The sequence below is a fragment of the Chanodichthys erythropterus genome, chromosome 7 (assembly GCF_024489055.1).
Source record: "Chanodichthys erythropterus isolate Z2021 chromosome 7, ASM2448905v1, whole genome shotgun sequence".
NCBI classification, from domain to species: domain Eukaryota; kingdom Metazoa; phylum Chordata; class Actinopteri; order Cypriniformes; family Xenocyprididae; genus Chanodichthys; species Chanodichthys erythropterus.
In genome coordinates, this window is record NC_090227.1 from 35,407,823 (window position 1) to 35,430,719 (window position 22,897).

General features: G+C 36.9%; 1 protein-coding gene across 1 annotated transcript in view; it reads right to left on the reverse strand.

The window, feature by feature from the left end:
- igf1ra (insulin-like growth factor 1a receptor) overlaps positions 1 to 22,897 on the reverse strand; it is a 120,314-nt gene that overhangs the window by 91,761 nt on the left and 5,656 nt on the right. Inside the window, exon 2 of the mRNA XM_067390360.1 lies at positions 7,097 to 7,660. Coding sequence (XP_067246461.1) covers positions 7,097 to 7,660 — 564 coding nt within the window. The remainder of the gene's footprint in view (positions 1 to 7,096; positions 7,661 to 22,897) is intronic.

Consider the following 22,897-nt stretch of genomic DNA (forward strand, 5'->3'; position numbering starts at 1 on the left):
TTCTAAGAAAATGAAAGACAGATAGACAATAGACAGACAATTATATAGAGATTGGACTGGACTAAACAGTAAACCAGTAGCAATCATGACTAAATATTGAGCACAGTTCTGTGAGAGAGGCTCAGTTTAGCCTTCATTAGATGCCACTATCTGAGCTGATCTGTGCTTTACACAGGAAATCTGCAATCTGCGTATTATGTGGCACAGCTGAGGAATGCAAACAATCCCAGGTATGCAAGTCACAGAGGATTCAAAAAGGTTTGATCAGACAAATCAGCTAGCCTTCGGGACAACAACAAGAGTTTGCATTGTTGTTTGGTGTCGTTTAGCAGCCCTTGAAGCCCCGGGGGCTCAAACCCACGCTCAGACCCCGTTATCCAACAATCCTCTCCCCCTCCCTCTCTGGTCTGGGGTATGCAAGCGTGTTTTTCAGGGGGAAGACGTGCTTGTCTGGATCAGAGTGACCTGAGGGGCCCATTCAGACCAGACCACAAAGTAGGTGAGGTCCCAAACCCCGCACACACGCACACACACAAAGAGTACAAACACACAATGTCAGAGAGGCCACAAGTGAGCAAACAACTGGATGGGTCACTAGAGTAACAGGCAGACGGGTGGTGGGGCCAGGAGTGTAAACAGTGAGAAGAGCTATCTAACGGCTAGAGCTGTTAACAGCCTGCGATAAGAGCCCTGGAAGAGAGAGGGGAGGAAATGGCAGTAAAACTGTTGAGAGGGGGCCGTAAAGAAAAAAAAACAACAGACAAAATAAGTGGGAAGGGAGGAGAGGTTGGCAGACAGGAGGGAGGAGATTAAGGAGGGCTGATGGTTCGCTCCCCCTTGCTGAAGAGTCTTGTTTTTGTGCTTGTAAACTTGACATTTCTGCGACATTTCTCCTCAACACTTCGTCTCTCCCAGACTTGAGGACGTCCGTTGCATGCCTCCTCCCTACAGACCCCTTCCTATTCCCACCGTCATCTGAAATGGCATTGCAAAATGTCTCCAGAGACAAAAAGCAGAGACACATTCAAACACACACACACAGATTACAAACATACACTAATCATACCTACAGTCACCACCAGGGGCTCCATTTAGACTTTACAACAACATTCTCAGCTGTCATACTCAGATGAAGATTGTTTATTTTTTATTTATTTTGGTGATTTATGCCATGTCAGCATCTAAGGCTATTTTCATGCCAAAAACAGAGTAAAAATTGGTTTTAAAAAAAAGTTAATATACAAGTAAATAAACATTTAAAAAGGAGATCATGGATAAACAAAATTTTTTTATTTAAATTTTATACTTAGCTGAAGTAAAATTACGGAAGAGGATTAGGACCAAGCAATAATAAAAAAAAACATCTTGAGATTAAAGTTGTTAAATTTCGAGAAAAAAGTTGAGATAAAATGTTGAGAAAGTCATTAAATTACAAGAAAAAAGTCATTAGATTATGAGAACAAATTCGTTAAATTATGAGAAAAATTGTTAAATTTCGAGAAAAAAGTCGAGATAAAATGTTGAGAATAAACTCGTTAAATTATGAGAATAAACTCATTAAATTACGAGAAAAAAGTTGTTAGATTATGAGAACAAATTCGTTAAATTATGAGGAAAAGTTGTTAAATTTCGAGAAAAAAAAGTCGAGATAAAATGTTGAGAATAAAGTTGAATTTTTTTTCTCGTAATTTAATGACTTTATTCTCAACATTTTATCTCGACCTTTTTCTCGAAACTTAACTTTAATCTCGAGATGGTTTTATTTTTTTATTATTGCTTGGCCCTATTCCTCTTCCGTATAAAATACTTGTAAAACATATTACAGACCTGCTCTAAAATAAACAGTGGGGTCCGTCTACTTGAGACCACTTGTGTAAATGCGTCTTCTCTGAATCCAAATTCAGATTTTACTTTCTTTATTACCATTTCTTTAAATCACCAGAGCTAGATTATTCGAGCCATAAGCAGGTTAACAAACACATTTCCAGACAGAGTGAAGACAAACAATGGGAATGCATTACAAATAGAAAGTCCATGAACTCCAGACACACGCATGCATACACAGAGGTGACGGTAACAAGTGCATGCAAGAACAAGCAAGGAATGCTTTAATGGTCTTACATTTCAGAAAAAAAGCAAACAATAGTGCTGCTGTGGACACCTTCATCTCATAACAAACAGGCAGTGTCTTGCGCACATACGCAGGAGCTGATCGACGATTGGTCGCTGACAGCAACTCTTGGTGCAGTAATTAGAGAGAGAGGACCGATCCAAATTGACTACAAAACCACTGTGTACCCTTGAAGAAACATCTGTGCACAAGAAAAACAAGGCAATTATGCTGAGGGGTGGAGAAAACTGTCCTCCACAGAGAGCCAGAAGGCTGCTGCGAGTGACACTGAGAGGCCATCAAGCTAATACTAAATCTCTTAGTTGAGCGGTTCAAAATAAATTCACAGAGTCATTCAAAGTTCTCTGTTGCTGCGTCCCAATTCGCCTATTATGCCCTAAAAGCCATGTATAGCAGAATAGGCAAGCTTTGGGACGTACTACTTTGTCATAGTTGCGTGTTTAACGGACCAATCTGTCACTTAGTTAAGTGCATCCTGTCAATGTTTAAACTGGCCTGTCAATCATCTTGTCACTTTTAAAATCCTCCACATTCAATTTCATTTCATTTCCTACCGTATCAGAGAGAAATGTAGTTGATCTGCCAGTTGTGGGTCTTTTATGTGGAGAACACACCTCATGTGTTTGCATAACGATGCTTTTAAATGTTAATGACCAAACGTGTCTTTGTAAGAGTTCACAATGTTGTGGCAGATGAAATATATTGTGGAAAACACTGAAAAAACATCTTTTTTTTTTTGTCAGTTTAGATAGTGATTATTAGTCAATCGTCAAACCCCTGTCTACTTGACTGTCGGTCTCACACATCTGCCATTTTTGTAGTTTTTTATTCTTGTTTGTAGTTCTAATCGAATCCTCATCCAACACGGAGTGGGTTGTGAGCAGTATTAGTCATTAGAGTGTCCATAGATCTGCACTTCATATTCTAACTGGAAATAGTAGACCATTCAAGCATCTTTGGAATAGTCATTTCAATATACTATGATTTGGGACACACTAATTCTAGTATTAAATACTATTTAGGATGGATAGTGTGCGAATTGGGATGCAGCATGTGATTTTCAAATGTTTTGCAAATTGTTTAGATTGAATCATTAAACAGAAGGATTCGTTTACAAGTCACAATTTGCCTTCATATACAATTTCTTTATTCTCCTCCGTCGCAGAACTAGTTTCTACTATGACCTCTTCAACTTTTTACAAATTTTTAAGCTTAAAATCAACATGAACCAGTGTTCACAACCCACTTTTCTTCAATAATGTGAAATATTTCAAGAGGAAACAGGATTTTCGTTATTTTTAAAGAAACTGTAGACTTTGGCGGGATTCGATTATGAAAAGTTGCTTCTATATGAAAGTTAGATGAAAAATAAAAAATATGACATCAGTCACAAAAAAAAGTTGTTTTTGAATAGATCAAGTGATAACATTTTGATAAAAAATATTAAGTTTATTCAAAAGAATAGTTCGCAACAAAACCCCAAAAAAAAGTATTAAGAAAGTAAACTGAGTGCAAATATGTTTATGCATTGGCTTTGGGTCATCATGACAAAATAAATCCGTGGAGGAAGTTTAGAGTAGGGCTGGGTTAAAAATATCAATTTCACAATATAAATCGATTCTCGTTTTTATGAACTGATAGCGATTCTTAAATCCCAAGAATTAATCTTTTGATAAGCTGTTCTAAGTTGATGAACTGAATCGCACCTACATCCAATAAATCACAATAAGCATGTGCTTTAATTGTTACTTTTGATATAAAAAAGTCTGAGCTTTCAAATTCTGATCATTCTATTAAGAAATTCAAACAATAAATATCATTTCGCAGCTATTCAATGTGTCGTGACAGATCGCTGTAGAGCCTCAGTTCATGCAAAGCCAAAATATCTTCAAGTGAAGCAGCAGTGTGGAGCACACGTAAAACAATCATCTCTTCCGCTTTACTACTAGTTACAACACGAAGTAATCCTGAATGAGCATCAGAAGGTATGTTAAAAGATACAGTACAACTTAAGTCCGTATCATGTCATATGTAATCGCTTAATCAGTGTTTCAACTGCGGAAAGATGTCAAAAGCCAATTAATGTCCATAAACTCAATAGTTAGCTAGAAAAATTAACTATAGAAAGGTAATACTGCTAAATATGTGCACTATATTGTTTATTCATTGTATTTTTAACCTGTTCTATTGTTTGAATAAATCCGTCATGTTTTTACGACGAGCCACCATTTAAATGTCTATATTTCAAAAAAACAAGTAGAAACATAATTGTCATTTTTAATAGCATAATGTTAAAATGTTACGAAGTTATTACTATAACATTATTATTATAAAAAAATTCCTTATGTGTAATTTAAAAGTAAGTAGCAAATCTTTTCATTTTAACCTTTAATATTATAGTATTGTACCAACTGGGGATACATAACCCAATTAACCGATATCGAATTGAAATTGGAATTGAATCTAATCATGAAATTCGCGTCAAAACGCAGCCCTAGTTTAGACGCCCCTCAGTTCCCTGGTATATCCTTGCCGTGACTTCTTTTGAACGTTAATCATTCTCACCAACATTTGTGCCTCAAGAACACAGCAAGCTGCCGACAGCACATAAAGCATAGGAAAATGCTGGGGTGTGATTTTCATAGACAAATTGTTGATTCCTTTGAAGCTCCATGTGGAAACACTGGTGGGAAACACACACAATCGGACAGGTGGCAGCCCACTGCTTATTCCAGTAAGTTCTTTGGAGAACACAGATCAATCAGTCGGACCATTAGTACGTTCTATCTGCTGTGACTACCAGTCGTTGTCTTTGTTTGAATGTTTGAGCCTTGGATACAGGTGACTCACACCTCCCCACCTCTGCAAAGGCAAAAACACGGCATTCAGACACAAGATTACCATACTGAACAGGTGTGCAGGGGAGCAAGTGCTGACACGATGTGGGCGGGACTGCCGGGAAGAGACTGTATCAGCAGCGCAGAGGGGAGTCGCTGGAAAAAGGACACTCAAGAAAAGAGTCGCCCACTGATGTGGATCAAATCTCCTGGTAGGGTCAAAGCACGTCACCTCCATACCTTCCTTAAACATGTCCTCCTAAGGATTGTCAGATTCAAAGAATCCCAAGACCAACAATAAACATTCAGGCGGTAACGGAGCGTGTTTCTGAGGAGGGCTGATTTCCTCTGTTTGTTTTCTGGCGGAGGGAAAGAGGAGGGAGGGCAGCTCTGTGACGGCCTCTCTGAGCCTGGGACTTGCATGGTCTGCAGGTCTCTTGAAGGCCAGGGGTGGAGAGTGCTGTAGTGTTCTCATCCATTATGCTTTTCCCACCATTCTTGTGTGCTTGGGAGAGGAAGAGGGAGCAAACATTCATAAGGGGTAGTTCACTTTCCCAGGCATTCTCGGTCAGATGTAAGGGACACACTGGCGTTCATATCTATTGACCTCATGACTACATAGATAAGAAATTGTAGAAGATATTTTGGCCCCAGCCAGGTGATTTTCCCATGTTTTATCAATTCTATCCTCAAAAAAAAAAAAAAAAAAAAAAAAATCTGTGTATGGGGAATCAAAGTACTATTGAGGTATCTAAGCAAATCATCATCCTAAACCAAGCCCATTCTTACCTTGCAGTAACCATGGAGCAGTTTTGAATCTACACAAAAGAGAATTCATCTACAATAAACATATAATTAATCAAAGGATGTCCAGTTGATAAATAAAAAAACAAACAAAAAAAAGTAGAAATTAGAGGTCGACCAACATGGATTTTTCAATAGTTGTTGATGCCAATGGCAAACAACATGTACACAAATTTTACTCAATTTTTTCAAATATTTTTAAGGAAAGTTTAACTCAAAGAAAACGTGCATTATTCATTAACAAGGTGTGTAGGAACACTGTTATCGACCCCAGTGGCTGACCAATATGGATTTTCCAATAGTCAATGTCTGATGTAAACCAATGCAAACAAACTTGCTGAAATAGACAATAAAAATAAAAAATACCCAACAATACTGAAACCAGAAACAGTTTACTATTTACTGACAAAATGTCAGTAAAATTTCTCAAAAATGTAAATCTTAATGGCCAAATATTGGCCTAATAATCACCCTGACTGATATATCGGTCTATCACTACTTCACAATAAGCCATAGAAGAGCTTCAAACCTACCGCACAATAGAAAGTCTAACATAAACAAAGGATGTGCAATTCTCAAAAGATCACTTGATATTTCAAAAACAAGTGTATAAATTCTTAGATGATGCAGTTCAGTTCACTCAAAAAAAATTACCAAGTGGAAACTGTTTTCAGTTATGGTTATAAGCACAGTGCAATAATCTCACAGTGGCCAAATATTGGCTAATTACATCAATCGATCACTAGTATAAAAGTACAAAAATCCACAATTCAACCAACTTCAACAACAATCAAACAGAAAATGGTGAGGTAAGAGCACAGTTACACATAACGGGTTCAAAAAGTACATTTTTCTGGACAATTATCCAGTGAATAAAGGTCATTATCATCCTGCACTATTTTTTGTATAGAGCTCCTAACAGAACATCACCTCAGGTCACAGAAATCCTTGTTTTGTTTTCAGGACCCTCTGTCTTCAGCTACTGTCAAAGCCTTTGATGAACTGGTAGACAGTCTAGTCATAACTCTCTCAACACAACATAGATTACACTAACCAAATATTTACCTGACAAGACCCTGCCAAAGAGACAGACCTCCAGTTCCCAAGCAAAGCAAACAGTATCCCTCCATCGGTTTAGCTAAACTCTGCTTTATCTTATGCAATCCAAGCCTCATGCAGTTTCACAATTCATTTCACTATTCATTCAAATCCCATGTGAAGGAACGGTAAGTTAAATGCCAGCAGATGTGAATCCATCAGAAATAAAAACTAACAGAAATAAATCAAACATTCACAAGATCAGGTCAAGTTGGCAAGTTCTTACCCTTCTGGCAGTAGCTGGAGGTCCAGCAGCGGAAGTTGTAGTTGTCATTGAAGCTGGTCTTAATGCACTTCGGACTCTCCTCCATGATACCTGGACAAACATCACCGCATTCTTTGGACTGCTTGTTCCCATTGATGTAGTTGTTAAACTCTGCATCCATAATGAGCGACCAGTCCACTGAGTCCAAGTAACACAGCTCCGGGTTCTTTTCGATTCTGATGGCCCCTCTGGTGATGTTCCTCAGGTTGTAGAGACCGATATCTTTCAGGCTGGTCATTTCGAAGATGACCAGGGCGTAGTTGTAGAACAGGTTGCGTCCTCGGATGACGGTGAGGTTGGGGAAGAGAATGCTCAGGCTGTCCAGGCCGGAGACACGGAACAGGAGAAGATAGTCGGTGACCATGGTCAGCTTGGGGAAGGACAGGGTGCGAAAGTGTTCCTGGTTGAGGTTGTTATTCTTGTCTCCAATGAGAAGGATCTGCAGGTAGCCTTCCACCACCGTGCAGTTCTCCAGCTTCTTGAACTCACTGATGTCATTGCGGATATCAATGTGAGGACCACAGACTGGAATAGAAAGAAAAAAAACAATACAGTTAGACTAATATGATCAAATCTGAACATTTTAAGGCTTCTTTATTAACATTTCATTATTAAAGGCACAATATGTTATTTTCGCCACTAGAGGTCGCTTATTCAAAAAAGGTGTAGCTTGATGATGATGATTTTTCTGTTGATATGTATCCAAACAGTTGCTCACCTGTCTAATAAAACACATAATACATTAAAAGCGTCTTTGGTGTTTCCACGGTTTCTACGAAAGTAAAAATGGAAATCGAGGGTAATGCGGATATGATATAATTGACATGCAACGCAAAGACACGACCCGCATCCTGGTTAAAACTGCAGATTTTTCTGGATTTAAACGTTCGGGATAATTTAAGTACACAAGTCAACAAAATCTATAACATTGTTCTAGTGGTTTTTAGATATTTTAATCTACATATTGTGCCTTTAATAGAAATGAATAAACAAATAAATAAATATTGGGATATTTATTCGAGGATATTGTGATGAAAAAGCACACCTCTCTGGTGATCAAACATCTATAAAAGCATGACTTGAATTGAGTCAGATGTATCCACTGTCACTTGTGATGAGCAAGGGACAGTGGAAAAATAATCTCAAGAGCATGCTCTTAATTTACAGCAGCTTAGAAGGGATCTGCCAAGTTATCCTATATAACCCTCGGACACCGTAGCACTCCCAGAATTAGGATTGACGGGGTTCCCACTTCATATCAATGTTGCTGTTGGTTATTTTTCTTTCCTTAAAGTCACTGAAGAAGGCAAATAGCCAAAACGTCTGAAGGCCACACAGTCTATTGGATATTACCAAACAATAACAATATAGCCATTTAAATATTTTTTTCTTTAGCATCCTAGCATTCGATCTGGCAAAATTCTGGTATGGAACATTCACATTTTACAGTCCATTCGATTCATGTTCTAAATTTTTCTTCATAATTTTCACTCAAAATACATTACATTAGGGGTGTAAAAGTGGTTACTGTTATACATGTATGCTGTTGTATTAGTCGTATACACATATACTGCTATACAGCACCATCATTCTCATGCATGTCCTTTTTTTTCAGACTTTTCATACACATAGGCCATGATTGATTGATTTATACTTTTCTAGTTTCATTATCATTTACAGATAAATCAATCAATAGTATAAACAAAAAGTCTCATAGTAACAAACTGAAAGCAGTGACAGATCTTTTTTCCAGTATTAAGATGCACATCTGAGGGAAAAGGAAAAAAAAAAAAACATAGGGCAGGAACTTGGTACAATCAGTTCTTCATTGGATTTTGAAATGTGGGTACACTCAAAAATGAATGTGGCCTTGCAGTCCACTATGGAGGGTTTAAAAGGACTAAATTATTGAAGAAGCCAAAGATGTGTCACCAGAGAGAAGTCTGACGTTTTCACAAGATGATTTTGATTAAAAATTACATCAAAAAAAAAAAAAAAAACATTAATGAATCATACACAATAACAACAACATGAACTTATAAAATAGATTTTGTGAATTTTGTATGCCTTGTATGTCGACCAATATGATCCACATTAGCAACTTTGAAGAGTAAAAGATTTATATTAAGCAAATGCCAAAACCTTGAAAGATAACACAGTAGCATGAACGCAACAAAAGGGACAATATGAAAGGTCAAGAAGATTTACATACTACAGACCATCTACAGTGAGAGGAGTAATTCACACCATAATAACAAAACAAATGTATGGTGTCCCAGAAGGTGAAAGAGATCAGCAGAAGAATTGTCTTGACATATGAGCTCCTTTGGCTAAACCTTTTATGTTCTTAGAGAGGCTTAGGTCAACTTCTTTCACAGGGCCTCTATGATACAAATGGAAATGTTTCTCCCTGCCACGTCGAAAAAAAACAACACAGCCATGGCTGCCAGAACACATGGTCCCACACAGAAACAACCTTATCAATCTCTCTTTACAGCCACGATCTAAATAGCCCACTGCGAGTCGCAGAAGATGGTGAACTTTTGAGTAATGCATAAAGGTCAAAATTTCAACAATCTCAGATTGCCTACTGTGCATTATTCTGACAGGAGTGGAAACCGCTTTTCCTGACACGAATTTCCTGTGAAAATGACACGCTTCATGAATCTAAATCCCATTTGAGGTTACTCCATAACCAGTGTGCCAAAAATAGCGAGCATGTTGTTTAAAAAAAGATCTTTATTTGCTCCTGACAGTGTATTACGCTCATCCAAATTTAGAACGGAAATGATTGCTCCACAAAAAAAAAAAAAAAAAATAGCATTTGCTTTCCCGTATCATCACAAATGCCCTAGGGCTGCACTTGGGAGTCATGGAGCTGCATGTCTCCTTTGTTTCATTGCGGCATTTTTTTCTCCTTCACAATCCCGGGAGAGGGAGGAGAGCCGGAGTGACTCGCACACAAAGACTAATTTGTTTGTTGATAAAGAGAAACTTTAGTCTTCAGTTCCGGTTGGATCCATTAATAAATTCAGGCGGTCTGGAAAGACACAAAGAGGGAGACACAGAATGGGAAGAGAGAGACAGAGATATGGTGTCTGTCAGTTACACAAAAGTAGAACAAACTGCAGTATAAATTTTTTTTTTTAAAAAACACCTGACAGCATGTCAAAATGGCTAAAAGTTTATTTACCAGCTAAAAGGTCACTTGAATTGGAAACCAATTTAAAAAAAACAAAAAAATGTGCAACGTGCTGAAAAGAGTCTCATGTCTCCTAAAACTGCCACACAAGAAGAGTGAAGCCAACTGACACAAACATGCCCACCAGTTGACCTCCACATTGAATCATCCAAGATGATCCGAGGCCAAAGAGCTCACCCAGTTCCTATTCCCTTTCCAAAGATCCGGCTGTTCCGTAAACACAGCCAGTCAGAGAAGCATCTGAACCCTTCTCCACCCTTGTCATGTTGGTGTTGCTTTCAACAGGTCAGATTTTACAGTTAAAGGATCCAGTGCAACCGGTCTGCACCCAAAGGACAGTTTCCTTCTAAAAGAAGGACTACATTTTATCAGAGATTATCCTACAGAAATATTGACTTCTTGCTCACTTGCAAAATTTCAGCTTGCATAAACTCTGAAATGCTTCGAAGGCAAGTTTATGGTTTTGGTCATGCACAATAATAAAGTTTGTTTTTTCTGCTTTTTAGAGCAAATAATTGAAAGAAAAAAAAAAACAGAATGAGACCCACACTGAAAGTTTGAGTAATGGTAAATAAGATAGGACAAAAACTCGTTGTTAGAGGAAAACAATGACAATCTATCCTAACTCATTAATCAGAAGATGACTGCTGCTTGGCTATAAAGCATCCATGTTACTTCAGGCTAAATGTTGTTATTATACTGGATCCATACAGTTCAGTAGGCAGTATGGGTTAGGGTTAGGTGAAAATGCAGCATAATCACAGCCAATCAGAACATTTTAATGTTTAATATGCAGTTATGTTGTGAAGTGGAATTGTAGTGGAAAAAGAGACCAACAAAATTGTCATGACACTCATCTCCATTTGTTGAGATAGAAACTCATTGAAACTTTATTGTGTCACTTTAAATTTAGAAAACAACTGAATACATAGCATTTTTCAGATATATTCAAAAGGAAATGCATGAAATGAAACTATACTGTACCATTTACAAAAAAAAAAAAAAAAAAAAAAAAAAAAAAAAAATTGCAGCAAGGATGCATTTAATTGAACAAAAGTGATATTAAAATAATTATATAATGTTACAAAAGATTTCTAGTTCAAACAAATGCTGTACTTTTGACCATTCTTTTCATCAAAGAATCCTAACAACAACAAAAAAATGTATCATGGTTTCCACACAAATATTACACTGCACAACTGTTTTCCACAATGATAAGAACAAGAAGTGATTCTTGAGTAGCAAATCAGCATATTACAATGATTTCTGAAGAATCATGTGACACTGAAGACTGGAATAACGGCTGCTGAATATTTAGCTTTGCCAAAGGAAAACATTTCTAATTAGAAAGCAGTTATTGTGTTTCACAATATTACAGTTTTACTATATTACTATATTTTTAATCAAATAAATGCAAAACAAGTTGCAAAACAACTCTGTATAATGGAAAACAGATGGTGATTATTAGTGGCAAATAATAATATTTAATGTTTTCAGTATAAAAAAATTGCACAAATAAAACAATTACAAGTCAGTCTCCAAATAGATGATTGCTCTTTACCACTCAAACAAACCATAACAAATTGAGTTGAGAATGTGCGTAGTCAAAAACACAAATGAAACCCTCTCATTGACCGCAAGATTTATGAGTGCGGACTTATGTGGCTTATTCTGTCCAAATCATAACCTCTGGGGTCCAGATTAAATGAAAATTACGGTCATTATGACCCACTTGCATCACGCTGGCCAAAACTAACATTGTGTCATGTCATCTGAAATGAAATTTCAAAAGTGCTACTCTGGGAATTATGTAAATGTGTTTTTGAAATAGTCACAGAAGCATTTTTTTTAAGTGAAAGAAACATAATACAAAGGAAAGCTTCCACATCCTTCCCACTCCACCTCAGCAGTGAGCAGCAGTGTTAAGGTCCTCAAATAATTTTCCCTAAGAGGATTGTACTCAGCTCTGCGTTCAGCTATAATCATCAGGAATCAGTCCATATTATCTGGCCAATCCTCCCTGAGAGGTCATGGACTCAGCTCTCATTCATGTCACCTGCACTTGTTGTCTTACCAACATGCAAAATTCAACTGTAGTGGTCGACCAATATTGATTCTTTGAGGGCAGATGTAAATGCCGATGTCTTAGACAGCAAGGTGGCTGATGGCAGATATAAAGCTGAGACATATATATTTTCTTTAAAAAAAAAACAAAAAAAACAGCCTTTACAATGCGAGTAAATCACTTGCATACACGACCAAATTTCACGAGAGTCAACTAAAAAAAGTCTTTAAATAGCCAATGGCTAGTAAACTGTATGATAACAGTTGCCTGTAACTGAGTTGGAGGAAAAAAATAAGTTTACCGCAGATATAATTTTATTGCCTGCTGAGCTTTACGCACCATCGCATGGCTGAGAGCGCCCTCTGTCGGTGTCTCTCATACATACGCACTTAACATGAGAGAAAGAGAGAGCACACGCAGGTCTCGTTGACAGAAATATCACTGTCCCGATCGAACCAGTGCTGCGTCGTCATGAAAGTTTATCATTTTATCGTTTTTATTCTCGCCAATTTAAACATTTAAGTGCAAGAAGATGCAAAAGATAACTCGCGTGCACTGTGTGAGAAGTTTTGCGTGCGCAAACTGCACATCCGAAGCACTTGCCCAGAAAGCCACATCTGACAGCATATGAGTACTGAATTGAGTTCTCTTTCACGTCTTGCTCTTAAACGGACAATATTACACAAAATTATGTCAAAATGCCGTCTTGTTGAGTATCCCAGTAAACATAGTCAGTTATATCTTAAGTGAACGTAAACAGTCGAGAAATAAAAATGCATACGTACAGTATCAGTATATCGGAGCAGTGCATTGTATCTTAAAGTGACAGCAGCCTAATATTCCTGCTGCTCTCTTTTTAATGTTAAAGGTGACCTAGAACTTTTTTTAAAAAGATGTAAGATAAGTCTAAGGTGTCCCCTGAATGTGTCTGTGAAGTTTCAGCTCAAAATACCCCATAGATTTTTTTTTATTCATTTTTTTAACTGCCTATTTTGGGGCATCATTATAAATGAGCCGATTCGGGGCTACTGGCCCTTTAATTTTCGCGGTCCACGCACCCATGGAGCTCGCGCTTGCCTTGAACAGCATATACAAAGTTTACACAGCTAATATAACCCTCAAATGGATCTTTACAAAGTGTTCGTCATGCATGCGGCATGAATGCATCGGATTATGTGAGTATTGTATACTGTTATATTGTTTACATTTGATTCTGAATGAGTTTAAGGCTATGCTCCGTGGCTAACGGCTAATGCTACACTGTTGGAGAGATTTATAAAGAATGAAGTTGTGTTTATGCATTATACAGACTGCAAGTGTTTAATAATGAAATTAACGACGGCTCTTGTCTCTGTGAATACAGTAAGAAACAATGATAACTTTAACCACATTTAACAGTACATTAGCAACATGCTAACGAAACATTTAGAAAGACAATTTACAAATATCACTAAAAATATCATGATATCATGGATCATGTCAGTTATTATTGCTCCATCTGCCATTTTTCGCTGTTGTTCTTGCTTGATTCACCTGTGCAGATCCAGACGTTACTGGCTGCCCTTGTCTAATGCCTTTCATAATGTTGGGAACATGGGCTGGCACATGCAAATATTGGGGGCGTACACCCCGACTGTTACGTAACAGTCGGTGTTATGTTGAGATTCGCCTGTTCTTCAGAGGTCTTTTAAACAAATGAGATTTATATAAGGAGGAGGAAACAATGGAGTTTGAGACTCACTGTATGTCATTTCCATGTACTGAACTCTTGTTATTTGACTATGCCGAGATAAATTAAATTTTTCATTCGAGGGCACCTTTAATCAAACAACAGATTCACTGCAAAAAAAAAAATAATAATTACTCACTGCTCTTGACTGAATAATCATCTATATTTAATTTATGCAGTGAAGACTATGCAATGTTATTTTACATTTGATTACTTTATTCAATTTCTGTACATAATCTACCTAATTTGTATCTAAATACTGTTAGATCTGCCTAAAAAACCTGAAAAGCACTGTTTATTTAATTTGCATCTTTATTCTGTTGTTCAATTGTACTATTGCTTGTGGTTTAATTATTTGTTCTTATTTTATTACAGACTGTTTACTTGACTTTAATTTATGTAGAATTTTTTCATTTGCATTGTTCTTGCTTTTTATATAAAAAGTCTGTAGTATAATTTACCAGCTGGAATTTAACAGCCAATGGCGACTTGAGCTTCAGTGTGTCTGTAGAGGGTTCTAGGTTGTAGATGTACGGCAAGGTTACAACCCTAAACACTAATTTTACATAAAGCACAAAGTGAAAATTACATGGATATGACATAGTGGCCAACTGGATAAAGCACTACATAGTTTTAAATCAAGCATTTAAAGTTTGTGTTTCATGCGTCTCTGGTGGCAGCTGAACACCCGATTGTCCGAGCATCCAATTCACGTATGAACGTACCGACTAATGCACAGAATTTACGCGTTCAGGCAGTCTACAAAGGCACACTTTAGAAGATCTCACAGCTGCAAAGTCTGCAAGGCTTGCGAAATTAAAAGTTTATTAGATATATTTAAAGAAAAAGTCCACCACACTGTCAAAATAAAAGTCTGCCACGCTGTCAAAATAAACGTCCTGTTTACAACATATTACGACCAAACAGAAAAACTTATCAGCCGATGGCGATAATTTAAAATTTCCAAATAGTGGCTCATATATCAGCCTTGGTGATATATAAAGGTTGACCACTATTCAATAGCAAAACAAAAATGGCTACAGGGCTTGTCTTTCACCATGAGCAAACAGTAACCCAGGAGGGTCACTCATTCACTGTGGTTTTCACACCATGCTACAAACAGACTGGTCTGAAATCCAACTCTTGCTGTTAACATTTGATAACCTTTTGCTGGCCTTCCACAGGAATCCCTGTACGTCTGGGATAGACGAGAGAAAAACAAGACTCATCTATTGCCCTTCTTAAGATCCAGTCTGTAGCCTACTGGCTTCACCAATCACTTGTCCATCCATCAGATCTTATTTCCAAATGAAAAAAATACACAGCTATTTATTTGAAACCAAAAGCCCCACACTACAGAACATCTTAATTGCAGCTGGTAAAGTGGCCTAAAGAAAATGACAACCCTTGTGGGACCGATTAATATCTTTGAGAGATTATCAAAGGTTACTGAAAGCACTTTGAGTAATCGTTCTCGGAAAACAACACAATTTTAGCAGTTTTCCCGCACTTGCACCGTTATCTGGTGAAGCATTGTTGGGCGACATTAAACCCTTCTTGGTTTTATAGCTTGGTCACTCACAAGATAAGGTGCCAATTCCACTTGAAAGTGAGCATCACTATGTAGAGCAATTGAAGCAAGAAGGGTGCACAGCAGTCACATACGGTCTCATCTGACTGTTTGGAAAAATAGACCAAAAATATGACAATGTTCACTGTCACAAATTTGTGGTCAGTAAAACTTTGAAAGAAGTCTCTTATCCTCGCCAAGGCTGCATTTATATGATCAACAATACAATAATATTGTGAAGTATTAAGGGCCCCATGATTTCTGCGATGCAGAAAATGGGGACAGAATAGCGGAATCCAGTCATAAAAACAGAATTTACTATATAACGCGGAATAACGTATAATGTATAACGTCAAATTTTTGATGAATAAATAAAAAGTAGATCAGTACACTTAAATCAAATCACGATACAGACTAGTGTCTGTGAATATTAAACCGCAAAAAGACTATTTATGAATCCTGCATGTTCTGTGTGTCTCTGTGTGAATAAATGGCACAGACGCACGGTTTCATTTACCACACACACTGAGGCACGTGTGACGTTCGCGGTGTTTTCAGCCTCTGCCGCCTCACTATATATGGACATGAATGCATGAACTTCATCTCCAGAGCTGCTCTGAGAGTTGCTTCATGAGCATTTTACCATTTCGTTTGAGAAAAACTATCATCATATCATAAACACACAGAAACTCAATGGTTTTCACGGCAACCCGTCAAAATAAAAGTTTGGTTTAACAAAGAAATTGTGACAGAAATATATTACTGTTGTAATAATAATACTAACGTTAAAAATAATAATAATAAATTATTATTAAAGCTATTTTTAAGGAATTATCAAAATTTTTCTTCCATGTTTTAATTTTAACAGTAAAGCTCTGTTTTGCAGCACTTTGCTTGTTTGACAAAAAAGTTTGTTTAATGTCATATGATTAAAAGATGTATTCAATTAATATTTTATGCCTTCATTTGATTGCCAGAAAAATGAAAATACACAACAGAATTTTTTGGGGGAAAAACAATCATAGAAATGAAACTTAAAAAAAAAAATTGTTTTTATGAATTAAATTAATTAGACATGCTTTTTGGGTATTAACATTTAATTAAATCATTAAAATGGAATCCAAAAAACTTAAAAACAGAATTTAGAAATTGAAAACATTTCTAAATTCAGAATTTAGAATTGAGAAAAACTAAACATTTATTTCTCTTAAACTGTTAAATTGTACACGTTTCATGATTTCAATTAACTAGACATGGTTTTTGATTACTAAAATTGAAATTTAAAATGTAATAAAAATGGGGTCCAGAAAAATTACAGAATTTGGAAAAAAATAAAACATTTCATAGGGCCCTAAATATTTGTACTATTTAAAATAACTGCTTGCTATTTTAATATATTCAAAATGTAATTTACTTCTGTGATGGCAAAGCTGTATTTTCAGCAGCCATTACTCCAGTCTTGAGTGTCACATGAAACTTTCAAAAAATCTTTTAATATTAGAATGATTCTAATAATTTCTAGAAATATTTGTATCATTATAAATATCTTTACTGTCACTTTTGATGCTTTTAAATGCATACTTTCTGAATAAAAGCATTAATTTCTTTCATAGAAAAAAAAAATCCCCACTTTTGAACATTTAAGACAAAATTACTTTTAAAAGTGACAGTTGCATCATGTACTCTTCGCTGACAGGCCCTTCATGAAAGGATTCAGTAACTAACTTTCGTTTAAAAGACGCTTCGAGTAGCGTCACCTTCCCGCAGTGCCCTTCAAGGGCGCAAAAAGGCAGTTTGGAATTAATCCAAGGTTTAAACGCCACCAGCCAGACATCTTTCAACATGCACTTATAGGCTGTGCATTTCCTGCACCTTCCTGCGGAAAACAACAAAACGCTGACATTTAGAGTTAATTCCTCTTTCTTGGCACAAATTCAAAGAGCGCTTTGCATTAGACCTCTGCGATGGGGGTATTGAGTCAGCCCCGCAGTAAGGGGGCACAGGGGAGCATGACCAAGTTCCTGGTTTGTGCTCCGCAGTGCTCACACCTGCCACCTCAACTGCTGTTTAATCCCCCACATGCTGGAAGTCATCTGACCACTGGTCTGGTGCTACACTTCCCTTCAATAGCCCTCACTTCAAAAGCACAAGCTCATATGTCAGAGCCCAACTAGTAATACAACACCTCTGCCCCCCCCTTGCATGCTCAGCTAGCAAAACTCTGCCTGAAAGATGGAACAACATGGTATGTTGCTGAGGCAGAGGTTTACGAAAGATAGGGGTCAACTAATAGTGCAGAAATACACCCACACAGAGAGGCTAGTATCTTTCAAAAAAAGTGAAAATTATGTAACAGTATAACAGATCTGGATTATACCGATGAGATGATACCGATAATAAGGGTTAGTTCACCCAAAAATGAAAGTTCTGTCATTTATTACTCACCCTCATGTCGTTCCACACCCATAAGACCTTTGTTCATCTTCGGAACACAAATTAAGATATTTTTGATAAAATCTGATTGCTCAGTGAGGCCTCCATTAATTTACACCTTCAATGCCCAGAAAGGTAGTAAAGATGTATTTAAAACAGTTCATGTGACTACAGTGGTTCAACCTTAATGTTATGAAGTGACAAAAATACTTTTTGTGAGCCAAAAAAACAAAATACTGACTTTATTCAACAATTTCCTCTCTTCCGTATCAGTCTACGATGCACGTTCACAAGAGCACCACGATGCATGCGTGTGGTGATGCAAGATACATGTGTTATCTCATCATCTGAACTATCCAAACTTTCAAGCTGTGGCAATACAATATCACAATCGATGCAGCACACGCTCTCCTGGCATCGCTTGGCACTGATGACATCTACACCACCAGCTCTCCATTGCTCTCTGTCTTTCAGAAGCTTGTGGCTGTGGTTGTGTTGCAGCCTCTCATCTCTCATCATTCTTATTTAAGTAAGGTTGTGCAAAAAAATGCAATTCATCCTCTAAAATCTGCAGACATAGTTATCAACTGTTTTATGTTGAACGTGTGTTTCTTTGTTTGTAAACTCAGCCCAGCGTTTTCGGGTCACATGTCAGAACGCCAGCTCCGGCGTCCTCACCACACGCATGCACTGTGGCGCTATCGTGAATGCGAGTCGGAGACTGATACGGAAGAGAGGAACTTGTTGAATAAAGTCGTTATTTTGTTTTTTGCCGCACAAAGTGTCTCTTCATAACATTAAGGTTGAACCACTGTAGTCACATGAACTGTTTTAAATACGTCTTTAGTAGCTTTCTGGGCATTGAAAGTCTAATTAACTTGCTGTCAATGGAGGCCTCACTGAGCCATAGGATTTTATTAAAAATATCTTAATTTGTGTTCTGAAGATGACCAAAGGTCTTACGGGTGTGGAACGACATGAGGGTGAGTAATTAAAGAAAGATTTTTCATTTTTGAGTGAACTAACCCTTTACTGTTTTCGTTCTTACGGATAAATAGATTAGCTAAAGATTACATTTAACAGTGTTATTAAGTGATTTTTTACGGGGGGGGGGGGTTAACATCACACAGTTTCTACCAATCTCATGTTAATCTTGAGTGCATAGAGTAGTAGTGCATACTTCCAAAAACTCTTTAGTTTTATCATATTTATAAAAGATACATACGCTGTACCGAGTCTTTCCGAAAACAGCCGAGCGCCTGGAGGCGTGCCGTGTGAGCGGAGCTAAAGAGTCACAAGCACGAGCAGCTTTTACGTAGCGGTCGTCTGCAAGCTATCAATGGTCAGCTAAACAAATGTATTTAAACACAATACATCATCGCATTATGTAACTTGGATAACTTTTGAATCACTATAATGAATATAGCATATAGTGAATGAAGAATAATGAATTTATGTATTCACTATGTTTGTGTTGTTTACATTATATGCACTTAGGCGCCTATTGCCAACAAATCAGACATTTGAAGCAGTTTTACTCTCCACCTGCGGTTCCGACTCATGACCGGGATCATTATCGCTGTGACCGCTCCATCTTGTTTATGAAACCATAAGTGCCGATCCTGAGGGCTCAAGCAGCCACGGAAAAACAAGATATTCTCCATTCGTTTTAATCAATAAAGAAGTGATTGCAACTATCAGTTTCTACGGTTATTTTAATAACAAATATTGAGAGCGAATAAATGTAATGCATGATCACAAAACTCTCAGCTCCACTTAATGCTGGGTTCTTTGGGAAGTAGGGCTGCACAACGATTAATCGCGATTAATCGTTTGCAAAATAAAAGTCTGTGTTACGTAATATATGTGTGTGTTCTGTGTATAATATATATATATATATATATATATATATACATACATATATACATACATATATACATATATATACATACATGTATACATTTAAGAAATATATACATGTATAAATAAATATACATATTTATATTTTATATTACATATAAATATAAATATTTTATATATATAAATATAATTTTTTTTTCTTAAATATATACATGTATGTGCACGTACTTATATATACATAATTATTATACACAGAACGCACACATATATTACATAACACAGACTTTTATCGCGATTAATCGTTGTGCAGCCCTATTGGAAAGCAAAGTTATCGTTCCCTCACAACCAAAAATACACTTCTTTGGTGACATTGTTGATTTCATGAAGTCCTGTGACCTGTGCAGCACTGTTGACGACTTCCGTAAAGCCAAACGCGCGTTGATGGGTGTGCTCTAAATGCGCGAGATAAATACTATTATTCTGCAAGAAAACTTTTCTGTTTCAAATAAATGCTGTTCTTTTGAAGTTTCTATTCAAAGAATTCTGAAAAAAATATAAAACGAATATTCCACAAAAATATTAAGCAGCACAACTGTTTTGAACATTAATAATATTATACAATAATAATGTTTCACTCATAATTATAACATTAAAATATATATTATAATATTATAAAATAATAATATGTATCTTGAGCACCAAATTAGCATATTCAGAAGGATCATCAGTTTGTCACACTGAAAACTGGAGTAATGATGCTGAAAATTCAGCTTTGTCATTGCAGAAATAAATTACACTTTAAAACATTCAAATAGAAAACATGGTAACACTTTAGTACAGGGAACACATATAAACTATTAACTATGCCTTTTCCCCTTAATAAACTCCTAATTTAATGCTCATTAATAGTTAGTAAGGTAGTTGTTAAGTTTAGGTATTGGGTAGGATTAAGAATGTAGAATAAGTTCATGTAGAATAAGGCATTAATATGTGCTTAATAAGTACTAATAAACAGCCAATATTCTAGTAATATGCCTGCTAATAAGCAACTAGTTAAAAGACCCTAAAATAAAGTGTTACCGAAAACACTTATTTTAGTAATAATATTTCCCAATATTACTGTTTGATAAAATATATGCAGTCTTGGAGGGGAGTATTAAAAAACGACACCCAAAATTTTGAACGGTACTATATATTGTACATGCCTAGTAAAAATGATTTATGATTTATGTCACATTCTGATATTTACACAAATTAACATATTTTAAAGAATGTTAAAATGTCTTCTTTTGTGTTCCACAGAAGAAAGTCATAGATGTTTGGATCAACATGAAATTAAATAAATGATATCAATCTTCATTTTCAGGTGAACTATTCCTTTAAATAACAAAAGCCACACAAGGATGAAGCCGTCCGCGCAAGTACAACCGCAATCAGTGTGTTCAATGATCTACGGGTGGTCACTGCACGCAGACCAATTTTAAATTAACATTTAATTAAGCAAATACCTCATCTGGCTGCTCACTGAAGCCTTAAGACCGCTTGACTCCAGCAGCGAACATGTAGGCACGAACTAGCACAGTGACACAGATTCAGGGGCAGCGGGAGTGACTCAGAGCGCTGTGCTGTGCCGGATGAAAAGGCACGAAAGCTCCCACATTGAGGATGAAGCACAACTCAGCAGAGCCAGAACAAGGGATGGGGAGACAAAGAAATATGAAGAGAGAAAGAGACGCGTTGGTCACTACGGCGCACGTCTGAGTCATAGGAGGAGACTCACTCAGCCTGAGGGCGCTTCGCTTACACACTAGAGAAAGCGTTACAGGAGTAGGATGCGGTGTTGAAAGAGGCGGAGAAGTTTGAAATTCATTTCTGAAACGTACACAAATCATCCCCGTTGAATTCAATTCCTAGCGTTATCTGATGCAGCAAAAACTCTAACGCGTAGGAGCCCTTAGTCACGAAATGAATGAGCAACACCAGAATACCAAATACCACAGAATTTGAAGCAGACAAAGGTGGACTATCAAATAAACAGCACAAGACTTAGAGTCCACCCACTATTCTCTCCTTCTAGAATGTTTCACCTCAGCGACGGCTATTTTTCTCCTGCTTTTTATACAGTCATGACTGTAGATCATTTAACAACAAGCAGAGGCCTGTGAAGATACGGGGATGAATGTGGGAGTGGGTATTAGTGAATAATTTATTTTTTAATCTCAACTTTTAGCCACATCTCAGGAGTACAAGGTGCAGTTTTGATGAACGCTGGCCCTCGTTGGGACATTTTTGTGTCAGCATCTGACTCGTGCTCCGCCGCCAGGCTGTCCGGAGGCCGTCCGTGTGAACGGCTAAAGCCCAATAAAACCGTTCACAAACTCACTACTCTTTGAATCAACAAAACCAAGTCTGTTTCCCTTGCCGTGTATTTTTACATGTTCTATTTTCAAACCTCATGTTTCGCCCTCTCTTTCTCAATGGACCATGGAGGCTTGTTTGCCATATACTTGGAAGAAGTGGCATGGAAAGTATACTGTGGTGAAACTTGAAAGGAGGCTAAATTACATTTTATTAGCCTTACCAGATTTTTAAACTGAACAGGATGAAAAAGACCAAAGAGGACTTCCCATTGGAGCACAGCCATTAATTTAGTGATTTAGGAATGGAATATTTTATAAACTTTCAGTCAGTATAGGAATAAGTGTGCACTAAGCATATAGTAAAATAAAATATAAATAAATAAAGTATAAATAAAAACCTGTATTAACAAGTTTGTGTTTGTTTTTACTTCATAATTAAAATAACAGAAAGATGATATCTAAGTCTAACTGTCATCATTTGAGATTTAAATATTTCTTAACAGAAATAACACTCCTGTCTAAAAAAATCAAACTGTAAAAAAA